This window comes from Symphalangus syndactylus, chromosome 12 (assembly GCF_028878055.3).
Source record: "Symphalangus syndactylus isolate Jambi chromosome 12, NHGRI_mSymSyn1-v2.1_pri, whole genome shotgun sequence".
Classification (NCBI taxonomy): Eukaryota; Metazoa; Chordata; class Mammalia; order Primates; family Hylobatidae; genus Symphalangus; species Symphalangus syndactylus.
Window position 1 is genome coordinate 89,413,844 of NC_072441.2, and position 10,304 is coordinate 89,424,147.

Here is a 10,304-nt window from a genome sequence, read left to right on the forward strand (position 1 = left end):
ACTGTAAACCTAAGAGTGTTTCATTAACCCTCCATTCCTGTTAGATTCAGTCAGGTCTTTGCAATTTTTCCTGCTTGTCTCCACCCCCTTCTCTGACTCTTGTCCTTTCCACTTCTCTATTCTCCGTTTCCTCGTTCCCCTCAGTTCCCTTCTTGCCCAAACCTCAGTGCCCACATAAGTTGGTAAACCACTCAAATCAAGACCTGGGGTAAAGTTGGGAGGGAAAGGGCTATAGTGGGGTCTGAGGGAATGTTGACGGGCAGTTTAGCACAGATAAATCTCTGAACCAGCCGGGCATGGTGGCTCACGCCTGTAATCCCAGCACTTGGGAGGCCGAGGCGGATGGATCACCTGAGATCAGGAGTTCGAGACCAGCCTGATCAACATGGAGAAACCCCATTTCTACTAAAAATACAAAATTAGCAGGGCGTGGTGGCGCATGCCTGTAATCCCAGCTACTCGGGAGGCTGAGACAGGAGAATTGCTTGAACCCAGGAGGCAGAGGTTGCGGTGAGCCGAGATGGCGCCATTGCACTCCAGCCTGGGCGACAGAGCAAGACTCCGTCTCAAAAAAAAAACAAAAACAAAAACAAAAAACTGAACCGGGTGGAGTGTAAAATGGCAGATGTAGACAGCCTTTCCTGAGCGTGAGAGTCTCCTCATTCTATGGGTTAGGAATTGGTCATTGAAGGGCTGACGCTTAAGAGCCCAGATCTCCCAACTCCCTTAGTTGGCCCTTCCGGGAGCCGCCCGGTCTCTTGTGCAGGAAGGGGAAGGGGCCAAAGCGTGGGGGAAGGCGTGGCAGGAAGGGGGGGACTCTGTGGTCAGGGAACTGCTCACTGAGCACAGCTGCACAGTGCTGTCAGAACGGCCGATCTCCAGCCCAAGATGATTCCAGCAGTGGTCTTGCTCTTACTCCTTTTGGTTGAACAAGCAGGTAAGAGGGTTTGGTGAGGGATAGGGTGAGCTGGCTCCAGGGTGGAAGTCCAGAGCTTGGGTCTGAGGGCCAAGTCAAACACAGATGAAGGAAGGCTGACAGTGGGTAGGTGGGCATAGGGAGACCGTGAGGCTAGTCCTATCCAGCCCCGACCCAGGGCACTAGACTAATAGTTCCCTTCTTTCTTGTTGCCTTCTTCATTCCAGACTTTTCTCCGTATTATTATTATTAATATTTTGGAGATGGAGTCTTGCTCTGTCACCCAGGCTGGAGTGCAGTGGCGCAATCTCTACTCACTGCAACCTCCGCCTCCTGGGTTCAAGCGATTCTCCTGCCTCAGGCTCCCGAGTAGCTGGGACTGCAGGCGCCCGCCACCACGCCCGGCTAAGTTTAGTATTTTCAGTAGAAACCGGGTTTCGTCATGTTGACCAGGGTAATCTCAAACTCCTGACTCAAGTGATCCACCCACCTCGACCTCCGAAAGTGCTGGGATTACTGGTGTGAGCCACTGCACCCAGCTATTATTATTATTTAAAAAAGACGGGGTCTTGCTATGTTGGCCACATTGGTCTTGAACTCCTGGCCTCAAGCAATTCTCCCACCTCGGCCTCCCAAAGTGCTACTGTGCCTGGCTGACTTTTCTCTTTTCAGGGTTGATAGAAAGTGGCAGGGGAAGGGTCTGGTTGTATGGCATGAAGAGCTGGTCTGGTGAAAAGCTTCATTTCTCATGATCAGCATTTCCCATGGGGTGCCTTTGGTCTTGTCTGCTGGGAGCTGATCTCTAGCTGGTTTAATATACAAAGCACCCTTGGCGCCTGTAATCCCAGCTACTCAGGAGGCTGAGGCAGGAGAATCACTTGAACCCAGGAGGTGGAGGTTGCAGTGAGCCAATATTCGCACCACTGCACTTAAGCCTGGGCAACAGGGCGAGACTCCGTCTCAAAAAAAAAAGATTTTATATATATATACACACACACGTACATATATATATATATATGGAGAGAGAGAGAACCCTTTAGGAAGGTAGGGCTCTGTTCTTGTGCTTGGGAGTAAGGCAAGGATATAGCCAAGACAGACAGGATTGCTGTTTCTATGGGTCATTGCTAATGCTCCGTTCTGATAGCAGTTGATACGAGGGTGGGCAGCATGAGATGCCCAGTTCCAGAGACCTGAGCGTCAGCTGAGAAATAGAGGCAGAAATAGGAAGGTCTCTGAAGCTCTAATGCTCCAGTTACTATCTAAGAATTCTCACTCCTCGTTCACTCTGGGTTGTCTGTGCTGGATAGATGTGTGTGTGTTGGTGGCAGCTGGGTGTCGGGGAGGAGGAGGTCAGTAAACTTCAGGGAAACTGGAAATCGAAAGAGAATGACTGGGGAGGAATTCCAGCAGCCCAGCTGAGAAGGTGAGAGCAAGTATTAAGTTAGCCACTGGTCTGCTTCCGTGGGATGAGGAGGGAGGAGGCCCGCTGAGGCACGAAGGAAAGCATGGGCTTTAGAGGCAGAAAGCCTGCATTTGAGTTCCAGCTCTGTCACTTAACCCTGTGGCTCTGAGTGAGTTCCTTAGCTTTTCCGAGCCTTGGTTTCGTCACCCATAAAATGGCGATGATGATGTTTCCCTCACAGGGTAGTTTTAAGATTTGTGCAATATTGTGTGTGTGAAAGAGTGTTGCAGAATAAAAAGTACTTGACCGATGTCAGCAATTGACTGACGTTAGTCACTTGTTCCCTACTGGTCCTCTGATACGGGGTGAGAGCAGTCTCTGGAGCCCAGACTTGATTTGATTTGATTTTTTAAATTGCACAAAACTTCCCCTCTCAGAGGCCCAGAGAGTGAGTAATAGGGCAGAGTAACAGGAGCTGGAATCCATATAGCTGTGGTCATTCCCCCAGCCTTGTGTTCAGGGCCAAAGGTATCTGTAAGGTCTGGGAAAAACAGACACACTTTTTTTTTTTTTTTTTTTACATATTTAAGTGTCTTGTGGTGGGACAGAAAGCAACAAGGCTGAGGCTAGGAGATGACCAATGATAGAGTAATTGCCTTCTCTCCCTTCCCCAGCTCACATCCTTCCTGTCCAGCCCTCAGCCACAGGTCACAGGACTTAGTAGAGACACTTCTGTGGTTTCTTCACTGAAATTTGTCACTACCTCTCCCTCACACTACCCATCTTGGCTGAGGTTTTGGTTTCAGTCCAGTGGACTCGGATGGGTCCCTTGAGGTGGATAAAGTGCTCAATGGTGCCTGAAGAACCCACAGTGCTAAAAAGAAAAGGTTGGGGGCTGAGGGGGAAGGCCTCAATTATTAGTCCGTCCAAGTTCCATTTCAATAGAACCCTCACACTTCCTATCCTAGCCCGACCCTATGGTGTGGGAGAAGAGGGAAAGGTAAGGGCAGTGGAAGGCCAGAGAGAAACAGAATTTCTTCCCTTAGACGGGCTCCCCTCTAGGCCCTGTCCTACCTTCCAGAGCCCCTTCCCTTCTCTCCTCTGAGTACCAGATCCTCCCTGATGTCCCCGACCCCATGGGCATCCTCTATCCCCTCAGCGGCCCTGGGAGAGCCTCAGCTCTGCTATATCCTGGATGCCATCCTGTTTCTGTATGGAATTGTTCTCACCCTCCTCTACTGTCGACTGAAGGTAGTCCTGGGCAGGGTGGGGTAAGGGCTGGAAGGGGAAGTGGGAGGCGGGCAGCAGCAAGGATTCGAAGAGAAAGAATAAAAGGGGATCCCCCACAAAGTTTGGAGGGAAGGGGGATGGGCCACTAACTTACCCTTTACTGATAACCTTTCCCCCATTCCAGATCCAAGTGCGAAAGGCAGCTATGGCCAGCTATGAGGTATGGACCCTCCTACACCTGGTGTCGACAACTTTTCAGACCCTCAGCCCTTCTGGGGCTCTTGCCTGAGTTTCTGGGCCTCTGGGAGGGCATGCCTCTCAGGTGCTGATCTGCACACACCTCAGAGGCCTCCCTCCCACCTTACCTAGCCAAGCCACAAGTAAAATATTCAGCAGGTGACAGGGAAGAATCAAGCATAGAGTGACAAAAAATATGTGAGAGACTTGGATGTAGTATGTCAGGTGTATATGTGTGCTTGTAGCCATGTGGGCAAACAGGTATCCATGGCCCAGAGTGTCCATGTGAGTGCCCTCTAGCCCAAGGTGGCTGGCTGCCCACCCCCCATGCCTCCCCGGGTGGGGCAGATGCTGAAGGGCCCTGGAGAAGGTGTGGGTCTTTAATGTTTTGCTTCTTTTGTCTCTGCAGAAATCAGATGGTGTTTACACGGTAAGTGTGCCTGCCTCCCCCACCCAGGAAGTCAGCAGAAGAGGGTGGGATTTTGAGCGATCTTTGGAAGGGGAAGGGGGGGGCCTGTGGAGGTGGGAGGGGCCTCTAATGGGCTCCAGCTCCTGATCATCCTTTGACTCCCACCTCCAGGGCCTGAGCACCAGGAACCAGGAGACTTACGAGACTCTGAAGCATGAGAAACCACCACAATAGCTTTAGAATAGATGCGGTTATATTCTTCTTCGGCTTCTGGTTCTTCCACCCCTCGTGGTTGGCATCACATATGCCTGCATGCCATTAACACCAGCTGGCCCTACCCCTATAATGATGCCGTGTCCTAAATTAATATACACCAGTGGTTCCTCCTCCCTGTTAAAGACTAATGCTCAGATGTTATTTACGGATGTTTATATTCTAGTCTCACTCTCTTGTCCCACCCTTCTTCTCTTCCCCATCCCCAACTCCAGCTAAAATATGGGAAGGGAGAACCCCCAATAAAGCTGCCATGGACTGGACTCCATTCATTCATCCATTTATCATATATTTATTCAGTCTCTACTAAGCACTAGATACAGTTTTTCAGTTCCAGAACTCACAGCCTGATGGACTTCAGAGCTATTTTGCTCGACTGAGGGATAAATGATATGGCTGGGGGAGGGATAAAAACCTTTGACCTGTAGGTGCTCTGAGGATGGAGCTGGAGCAGGGACTAGTGTGTTGGGAGTCTAGGCATATTTGGAAACATAAGAAATGACTTCTGCATCAGCATGGCCTTCTGTGTTCGACAATTGAACGAAGGTTTGGTTGTAGGGGAGCCTGGGTGTCCCCAGATGGCCACCAATCCAGACAGCATCAATCCAGTACATGCATATGGGAATTAGCATAGCTGAAAAGCCAAATATGCAGAACGGATGGTGTAACTAGGGCTGTGTGAAGCTCCTAATGGAAGGTTTTATTGGAACAGTGAATTTTCAGGGCATCTGGGGCAAGTGAGACCTTAGAGGGCCAGATGGGTTAGTGGTAGGTAAGGCAAAGGGAAATAAGTTGGGTCCAAATGGGGGGTCATCTCCCTCAAGTGCATGGGTGGTGGTGAAGGCCCTGTCAATGCCTGTCCTGTTTTCAGAGCTACGAGGAATATTTGCCTGGAAAAATTTAAACCTCAGGAGATGCTACCAGTCCTACTCGTGACCCACGGTCTTTTCAGAATGGGTCTAGAGACTCCAAGCTTACCCCTAGCATAACCCCCAACCTCCACAGTGCTGCACAACACTTCACACTGCATAGTGATTTGCACTTTTCAAAGTATTTTCCAGCTTATTGTACCATTTGATCTGCTAATTAACCCTGTGAGGAAATTCAGGCTCTTTGAAGTTAATTAACCTGTCCAAGGTCACCTTGCAAGGAACCGACTGAGATCACTTTCGTCTCTGCACATTTTGCCACATGAGAAGAAGCAGATATTGAGAAAGAGAAGGGTAGTGAGTAGTCATGAATGGCGAGGGTCTTGAAGGCCAGATGAAGGAGGTTGATCAATATCTGGAAGGAATTGGAGCCATCTCCAGTGTCTGGCAGGGGAAAGGTGATTTCAGATGAGATAAGAGAAATGAGCCAGGGTAGGAAAGTAACTTTTTTTTTTTGAGATGGAGTCTCCCTCTGTCACCAGGCTAGAGTGCACTGGCATGATCTCAGCTCACTGCAACCTCTGCCTCCAGGGTTCAAGCGATTCTCGTGCTTCAACCTCCCGAGTAGCTAGGACTACAGGCACCACCATGCCCAGCTAATTTTTTTTGTATTTTTAGTAAAGACAGGGTTTCACTATGTTGGTCAGGATGGTCTTGATCTCTTGACCTCGTGATCTGCCCTCCTCGGCCTCCTAAAGTGCTGGGATTACAGGTGTGAGCCACTGAGGCTGACCTGGAAGTAATTCTTTTAAAGATAAAGTGGGAATAAACTTTTATTGGAAAACGTTTCATTTTCCTTTGCTCTGCCTTTTGGGATTGTAAGTCTCTCCCCATCAACCCGGACTGATTTCCATTCCGTTTTCATTTAATCCAGGTATCACAGCTCCCAAAGTTTCTCTAGTCCCACATGTCCACCAAATTGGATACTTGCCAGGCCTTTAAATGGCTACCACAGCTACTACTTCCAGGCTCCAAGATGGCTACCAGGCTAGTTCTATGAATAGTGCCTGGATAGCAGTGGAGGAAAGGCTTGGAATGGGTCTTCCACAGGCAGTGTCTAGATAAGAGGTTTTTTTTGTTGTTGTTGTTGGGATGGAGATTCACTCTTGGTGCCCAGGCTGGAGTGCAATGGTGCGATCTCGACTCACTGCAACCTCCACCTCCCGGGTTCAATCGATTCTCCTGCCTCAGTCTCTTGAGTAGCTGGGATTACAGGCATGTGCCACCACTCCCGGCTAATTTTTGTATTTTTAGTAGAGACAAGGTTTCACCATGTTACCCAGGCTGATCTCGAACTCCTGACCTCAGGTGATCTGCCCGCCTTGGCCTCCCAAAGTGCTGGGATTACAGATGTGGGCCACTCTCGGCTCACTGCAAGCTCCGCCTCCCGGGTTCCCGCCATTCTCCTGCCTCAGCCTCTCCGAGTAGCTGGGACTACAGGCGCCGCCACCACGCCCGGCTAATTTTTTGTATTTTTAGTAGAGACAGGGTTTCACCATGGTCTCGATCTCCTGACCTCGTGATCCACCCGCCTCGGCCTCCCAAAGTGCTGGGATTACAAGCGTGAGCCACAGCGCCCGGCCTGGTCTTTTGTTTTTAATTTAAAAATATATATATATTAGGGGGTCTCACTGTGTTTCTCAGTCTGGTCTCGAACTTCTGGCCTCAAGTGGTTCTCCCACCTCAGCCTTCCAAAGTGCTGGTATTACAGCTGTGAGCCTCGGTACTTGGTCTAGATAAGAGGTTTTAAATGGAGAAATTAGAGCACTTCTAGGGAGAGGAGCAAACTCAAGTCTTTTATTGTGGGAAAGGGGGAAACACAGTGTTCCCCTGGCTCAGAAGGGAAAGGAGGGTCTCGGGTGACACCTTGGGAAGCTTTCTTTTCTTCATGGAATGACTAACAGGAAATTCTGAGGGGTATCCTCGTTTTCTTTTTTTCTTTACTTTCTTTTTTTTTTTTTTTGAGACGGAGTCTTGCTCTGTCACCCAGGCTGGAGTGCAGTGGCACAATGTCAGCTCACTGCAACCTCTGCCTCCCGGGTTCAAGCAATTCTCCTGCTTCAGTCTCTCGAGTAGCTGGGATTACAGGCATGTGCCACAACACCTGGCTAATTTTTGTATTTTTAGTAGAGACGGGGTTTTACCATGTTGGCCAGGCTGGTCTGGAACTCCTGATCTCAAGTGATCCACCTGCCTCGGCCTCCCAAAGTGCAGGGATTACAGGTGTGAGCCACTGCGCTCCACCGGGGTACCCTCATTTTCTATGACCTCCAGAAATCGAGGGATTCAGTTTGTGAATCTTTCCTTCTTCTCCTAGTTCCGTGTGCAACGCAAAGCCTCTTTAGTGTTCCCCTGTAGAGTCATGCCCAGCCTGTAGGAGACTCTTTGGGTTTGGAGAAGAATCATGGCACCCTCATCCTGTCATTTTCATCAGTTGTGTCTTCAATCCTTTCTTCACCCCTCCACACCCAAACTTCTGTCCTTCTAGAAGCAGATTTTTCCTTTTCCTTCCTCTTCTCCTCCCTTACTCCCCTACTTTTCCCAGTCCCCCAAACATACCAGGCTCAGAGCTGGATTCATTCAGCATTTATTGCAGCAAAGAGTGGGTAGAGAGAGGAGCTCTAGGCCTGGCCATTTGGTGTTATAGAGGCCAGCTGGGGTTGGAAGACAGTGGTCTGGACACTTCACTGGGTGGGAGGCTGTGTTCTGAGTTCCACGAAATAGCTCAAGAAGTTAACCAGATCTGTTCCAGCCTTCTTGACCAGGGGTGTCAGCTGCTCCTTTGACTTTTCAAAGTAAGCCCTGGATAGGTGAGGGGATTAGAGTTTAATCTGAGGGACCCTAAGCACTGGCAGGGGGCCTTTGTGGTGGTGGGAGGTCAGAGCAGACTGACTCAGGTCCCCAAACTCTAGTGCCTGGTCCATTGCATGGCAAAGCCCCTAGGTAGGAGCAGAGTCAAGACCCTTGCTGGGTAGAGGAACAGACCCTAGAGACTGAACTTCAAGGCCCAGTTCTTGCTGTTCCTCTCTATCTAAGAGACGTATGGGATCTTTGGGTGATGAAGGACTTTTTCTCTGCAATTTAAGCCTAATCTGCCCTAATCCCCACCCCTGGGTTCAGTCTTCTGTGGGACCTCTCATCTTCCCTTCTTTCTCTCCACAGTTCCACAGCCCCCGAACTCCTTGTCCTGAGACTTACTTGGCCTGGGCCTGAAGCTCTGGGCTCTTGACCTTCTCCATCAGGTCCTTGCCATAGTCAGTCACGGTCTGGAAGTACTGAGAAACCAGGCTCTCCACACTTGGCTCCTCTGCCTGTCTCCGAACCAAAGCTCCTGCACGCGCGCGCGCGCGCACACACACACACACACACACACACACACACACACTCTTTTCAGCTGGGTCCACAGCAATGAATCCTGGCCTCCTGCCATACCTCTGCCAGTACCCACCCCAGCTCTCTGCCCCCTCCCCGAAAAGGTATCCAGCCAGATCTTTGGATGGGTTTTCTGGGCTTTAGAGAGGGAATGATCTTCCTTTTGAGCCCTCTGGTTGCCAGACCTGGATATAAGAGCACAGGCAGATAGGTAGCTGTAACTACCAGCACATTCTCCCTTTTGGCCCCCTCTCCATATCACACCCACCTTCAAGGCTGCAGATGGTGAGGAGCAGCACAGTTGCTGCGAGCAGCTTCATGTTGGTAACAGTGGGGAAGGCGGCCTAGGAAGAGGGTGGTGGGGGTTGGGGGGACACTGAAGCCAAATGGGCTTCAGCTCCTCCCCAGGGATCTCCCTACCTGCTGCCCATTCCAACCTGGCTCTCTCCCTCTCCGCAACTGAAGCCCAGGCCTCTTTGGATGCTGCTCACACCTCTTGCCTCCTTATCTTACCTAGTCAGCGTCTCTGTCCTTGGCGTCAGTGCCTGCCCTGGCTGGAGAGGAAGGGGCTATATACCTGTCTGTTTACCCACCCCCTGTCAGGTGACAGGGACTATGGATGGGCCCAGTGGGGCAAGGATTATGTGAGGATAAACAAGTTGGAGAAATGGGGGAGGAGAGGACAAGCCCATGGAAGACTCATGGTGATGGGGTGAGAGACAGGGGGTACAGCTCTTAGTGGAGGCTAAGGGCGTACACTTCAGGTATATTTGAGGTTCATTCTTTTGAGATCTGAGGTCCTTGGACTTGAATGCAACAGGAAGCAGGATTCCAAGTTATTTCTCTGGAAAGCTCTGACATGGAATACCATCAACCCATCACACCATGGAAAGCTCATGGTGTCTTTATTCCATTATGGGTAGATCTCATCTCTCAACCTTATCCCACTTTACTGCAACTTGGCAGAGAGATATTGGGGAGCAGAAGAAAGGAGAAAGGAATTGAAATCAGGGACAGGGTTGAGGGCTATGGGGGTTAGGGGAATGAGGGTCGGGTAAGAGGGCAAGTGTAAATGATTTTGTCCGTTTTTGAGTTAATGTGTAATGAGACGGGGAGAAAACAGGAGAGTCCAGAATGTCCTGGATGCTGATCAGTGAACATACCCTACCCCCAGTAAAACAAATTCAGAAAACGGCTTCCGCCCATCCCCTCCCAGTGGAGGGCTCTGGCAGGAAAAGAGGTGAATAAGAGGCTTCTGCCAGGGTAAAGGTTGAAGGCTCCTGGTCATTTGATCACCTTATCAGTTCTAGGCAGTGATCAGCCAATATTGAGTCAGCAGGGGCAATAGCCCTGGCCCTTGTCTCACTCCTATTGGGGGTGGGGGAGGGGGAGAGGTACATTCCCAGGTTCAAAGCATTTGGGTGAAATCAGTTAAATAGATATCAGAAGCTTTTGTATCTTTCACCCTTTTGCCCCCCAAGCATACTCGCTGAGTATGTGGAACATTCCTGAGAGGTGAGAGTGGAGGCGCGGAGC

General features: G+C 50.2%; 2 protein-coding genes across 2 annotated transcripts; one reads left to right on the forward strand and one right to left on the reverse strand.

The window, feature by feature from the left end:
- Positions 1 to 68: 68 nt before the first annotated feature.
- On the forward strand, positions 69 to 4,731 carry FCER1G (Fc epsilon receptor Ig). Its single transcript, XM_063627143.1, has 5 exons — positions 69 to 937; positions 3,478 to 3,569; positions 3,733 to 3,768; positions 4,195 to 4,215; positions 4,366 to 4,731. Exons 1-5 carry the CDS (start codon positions 889 to 891, stop codon positions 4,426 to 4,428), a joined length of 261 nt encoding a protein of 86 aa, XP_063483213.1. The 5' UTR covers positions 69 to 888; the 3' UTR covers positions 4,429 to 4,731.
- A 3,236-nt stretch (positions 4,732 to 7,967) lies between these two features.
- APOA2 (apolipoprotein A2) lies at positions 7,968 to 9,112 on the reverse strand. Its single transcript, XM_063628175.1, has 3 exons — positions 9,037 to 9,112; positions 8,595 to 8,727; positions 7,968 to 8,198 (listed from the first exon to the last, which is right to left on the reverse strand). The coding sequence occupies exons 1-3, from the start codon at positions 9,086 to 9,088 to the stop codon at positions 8,081 to 8,083; spliced, it is 303 nt and encodes a 100-aa protein (XP_063484245.1). The 5' UTR covers positions 9,089 to 9,112; the 3' UTR covers positions 7,968 to 8,080.
- Between the last annotated feature and the right edge of the window lie 1,192 nt (positions 9,113 to 10,304).

Coding starts and splice junctions, on each gene's coding strand:
- FCER1G (XM_063627143.1), top strand. CDS start 889: ATGATTCCAGCAGTGGTCTTGCTCTTACTCCTTTTGGTTGAACAAGCA. Junction 3,570..3,732: donor TCCTCTACTGTCGACTGAAG/GTAGTCCTGGGC, acceptor CCCCCATTCCAG/ATCCAAGTGCGAAAGGCAGC. Junction 3,769..4,194: donor CAGCTATGGCCAGCTATGAG/GTATGGACCCTC, acceptor TTGTCTCTGCAG/AAATCAGATGGTGTTTACAC.
- APOA2 (XM_063628175.1), bottom strand. CDS start 9,088: ATGAAGCTGCTCGCAGCAACTGTGCTGCTCCTCACCATCTGCAGCCTT. Junction 8,728..9,036: donor CACCATCTGCAGCCTTGAAG/GTGGGTGTGATA, acceptor GCGCGCGTGCAG/GAGCTTTGGTTCGGAGACAG. Junction 8,199..8,594: donor GAGCTTCAGGCCCAGGCCAA/GTAAGTCTCAGG, acceptor TCACCTATCCAG/GGCTTACTTTGAAAAGTCAA.